Source organism: Engraulis encrasicolus, chromosome 18 (assembly GCF_034702125.1).
Source record: "Engraulis encrasicolus isolate BLACKSEA-1 chromosome 18, IST_EnEncr_1.0, whole genome shotgun sequence".
Lineage (NCBI taxonomy): Eukaryota > Metazoa > Chordata > Actinopteri > Clupeiformes > Engraulidae > Engraulis > Engraulis encrasicolus.
Genome location: NC_085874.1, coordinates 31,851,544 through 31,854,043, shown reverse-complemented (window position 1 = coordinate 31,854,043; position 2,500 = coordinate 31,851,544). Strand labels below are relative to the sequence as shown.

General features: G+C 45.2%; 1 protein-coding gene across 2 annotated transcripts in view; it reads right to left on the bottom strand.

Moving 5' to 3' along the window:
- The window catches only part of LOC134469279 (1-phosphatidylinositol 4,5-bisphosphate phosphodiesterase beta-4-like), an 86,572-nt gene extending 85,050 nt beyond the window's left edge, over nucleotides 1-1,522 (bottom strand). For both annotated transcript variants that reach the window (XM_063223434.1, XM_063223435.1), the window contains exon 1: nucleotides 1,439-1,522. In XM_063223434.1, the coding sequence (XP_063079504.1) occupies nucleotides 1,439-1,522 (84 nt within the window). The remainder of the gene's footprint in view (nucleotides 1-1,438) is intronic.
- Nucleotides 1,523-2,500: the final 978 nt, after the last annotated feature.

Here is a 2,500-nt window from a genome sequence, read left to right as displayed (position 1 = left end):
GTCTGTGTGTGTGTGTGTGTGTGTGTGTGTGTGTGTGTGGTGTGTGTGTGTGTGTGTGGTGTGTGTCGGGTGTGTGTGTGTGTGGTGTGGGTTGTGAGAGAGAGACAGAGAGAGAGAGAGAGAGAGAGAGAGAGAGAGAGAGAGAGAGAGAGCCAGAGAGCCAGAGAGCCAGAGAGCTAGAGTGAGAGAGAAACAGACACAGTAACAAATGTGTGTGTGTGTGAGAGAGATAGAGAAAGAGAGAGAAGAGCAGAAGACACAACAGAGGAGCCGCGATGAAACACACACACACACACACACACACACACACACACACACACACACACACACACACACACACACACACTCACACACACACACACACAACACACACACACACACACACACACACACACACACACACACACACAACAAATGATGAAGAGGTGTATAGATGCAGAAAAAAAGGAAAGGTTAGGGGAACCCAGGAAGCGAGGGTTGAGTTGTAAATTCACAGAACTTCCAGCACAGAGCCATGACTAATCTCTCTCTGTCTCTCTCTCTCCCTCTCTCCCGCTCTCTCTCTGTTTCTGTGTATGGTCTTCTAATCTCCACACACACACACACACACACACACACACACACACACACACACACACACACACACACAGACAGACAGACAGACAGACAGACAGACAGACAGACAGACAGACACACAGACACACACACACACACAACACACACACACTCACACATCCACACACACACACACACACACACACACACACACACACAGAGAGAGGCACGCTTCGACAACCTCAACTCTAACCCGAATACACACACATTAACTATCTCTTTCTAATACACTTACAACAGAATAACTGAATCATAGGCTCATTCTCCAGGCAAATGAACTGCACACAGAAGCTGTTGTCTGGCTAGCCAACACAAGAAATCATAAGTTTCACGAAGAAGCACACATACACACGTACACATACACACACGAATACACACGCCACACACACACAAACACGCACACAGCAGAAAAGGAGGATCAAGACACTGCAACATAGAAAGACAGAGAAATAGAGAACGGAATTGTTACATAGAATTGAGAAGGAGTTGTAACCCAGAAAAAAAGAAAAGAGAGCGAAAGGTGATTGAGATTATATATATATATACAAAAAATAGGGAAACACTTTATAATAAAGGGAGTGATAGGAGAAAAGAGTGGCAGAAGAAAAGAAGAGGAGGAAGAAAAAACGACAAAATGACAAAAAGAAAACAGGAGGTGAGAAGCCATAGAAGAAGGAGAAAGACAGAGTGAGTGATTGACTTCTCAAAAATCTATCAACCCTCAAAAAATCAAAGGATAGAAAAAGAGAGTGATGGAGAGAAGAGAGAGAAAAGAAGAAGAGTGTGATAGTGAGGGGAGGAAAGAGAGAGAGTGCGGCCTCACCTCATCAAATCTGTCGAAGCTGGCCCCCTCCTGTAGGAAGGCAGGCACGGTCCGCTGCCAGTTGAACTCGTAAGACTTCGTCATGACTGCTCACTGACCTGGGGAAAGAAGACGCAACGTTACAGACAAGGCCTTGCTACCCTGTGTGTGTGTGTGTGTGTGTGTGTGTGTGTGTGTGTGTGTGTGTGTGTGTGTGTGTGTATGTGTGCGTGCGCACGCAAGTGTGTGTTTGTCACTGACACTGTTGATTTGCCTTCCGTCCTTCCGTGTGTGTGTGTGTGTGTGCGCGTGCGAATGTGTGCGAGTGTGTGTTTGTCACTGACCTGAGAGCACACACACATGTACGCACACAACACACTACGCACTACATTATCAAACAAGAGATGAGTGTGGTGTACCTTAAGGTCTGAAGAGTGTGTGTGTGTGGGGGGGGGGCATGGAGTGAAGCAAACAGAAGGGCGACTCCCAAGGGAGAGACAGACGCATCCTGACCTTAACCTGTTTTCTCCACTCTGCTCTGTCTCCGTGTGTGTGTGTGTGTGTGTGTGTGTGTGTGTGTGTGTGTGTGTGTGTGTGTGTGTGTGTGTGTGTGTGTGTGTGTGTGTGTGTGTGTGTGTGTCTCACCATTCGGTTGGTATCACGATCTTTGACCAATAGTTCGACACACCACACATTTTGTTTTAAATGACTAAATGATTTACCTTTTTTTCCCACATTTCTCAACATTATAAAATCAAATTATGCATAAAAACTAGTTTGAATAATAATAATAATAATAATAATAATAATAATAATGATGAATCGATTTGAAGCTTTGGAAAGCACTATCACATCATATCATGTGGTTGTGTTTCTGGACTGAAGGGAAGTATAAACCAATACTGCCTCGGCGGCCATCCACAATACAAGTATTTTGAGTCTGCGTATCGCAATTTCCCTCAGTTCGATTGCAATACCATTATACGGCCCTAGTGGTGTGTGTTGTTGTGTTGGGTGTGTGGTGTGTGGGTGGGTGTGTGTGTGTGTGTTTGTGTTTGTGTGTGTGTGTGTGTGTGTACTTCT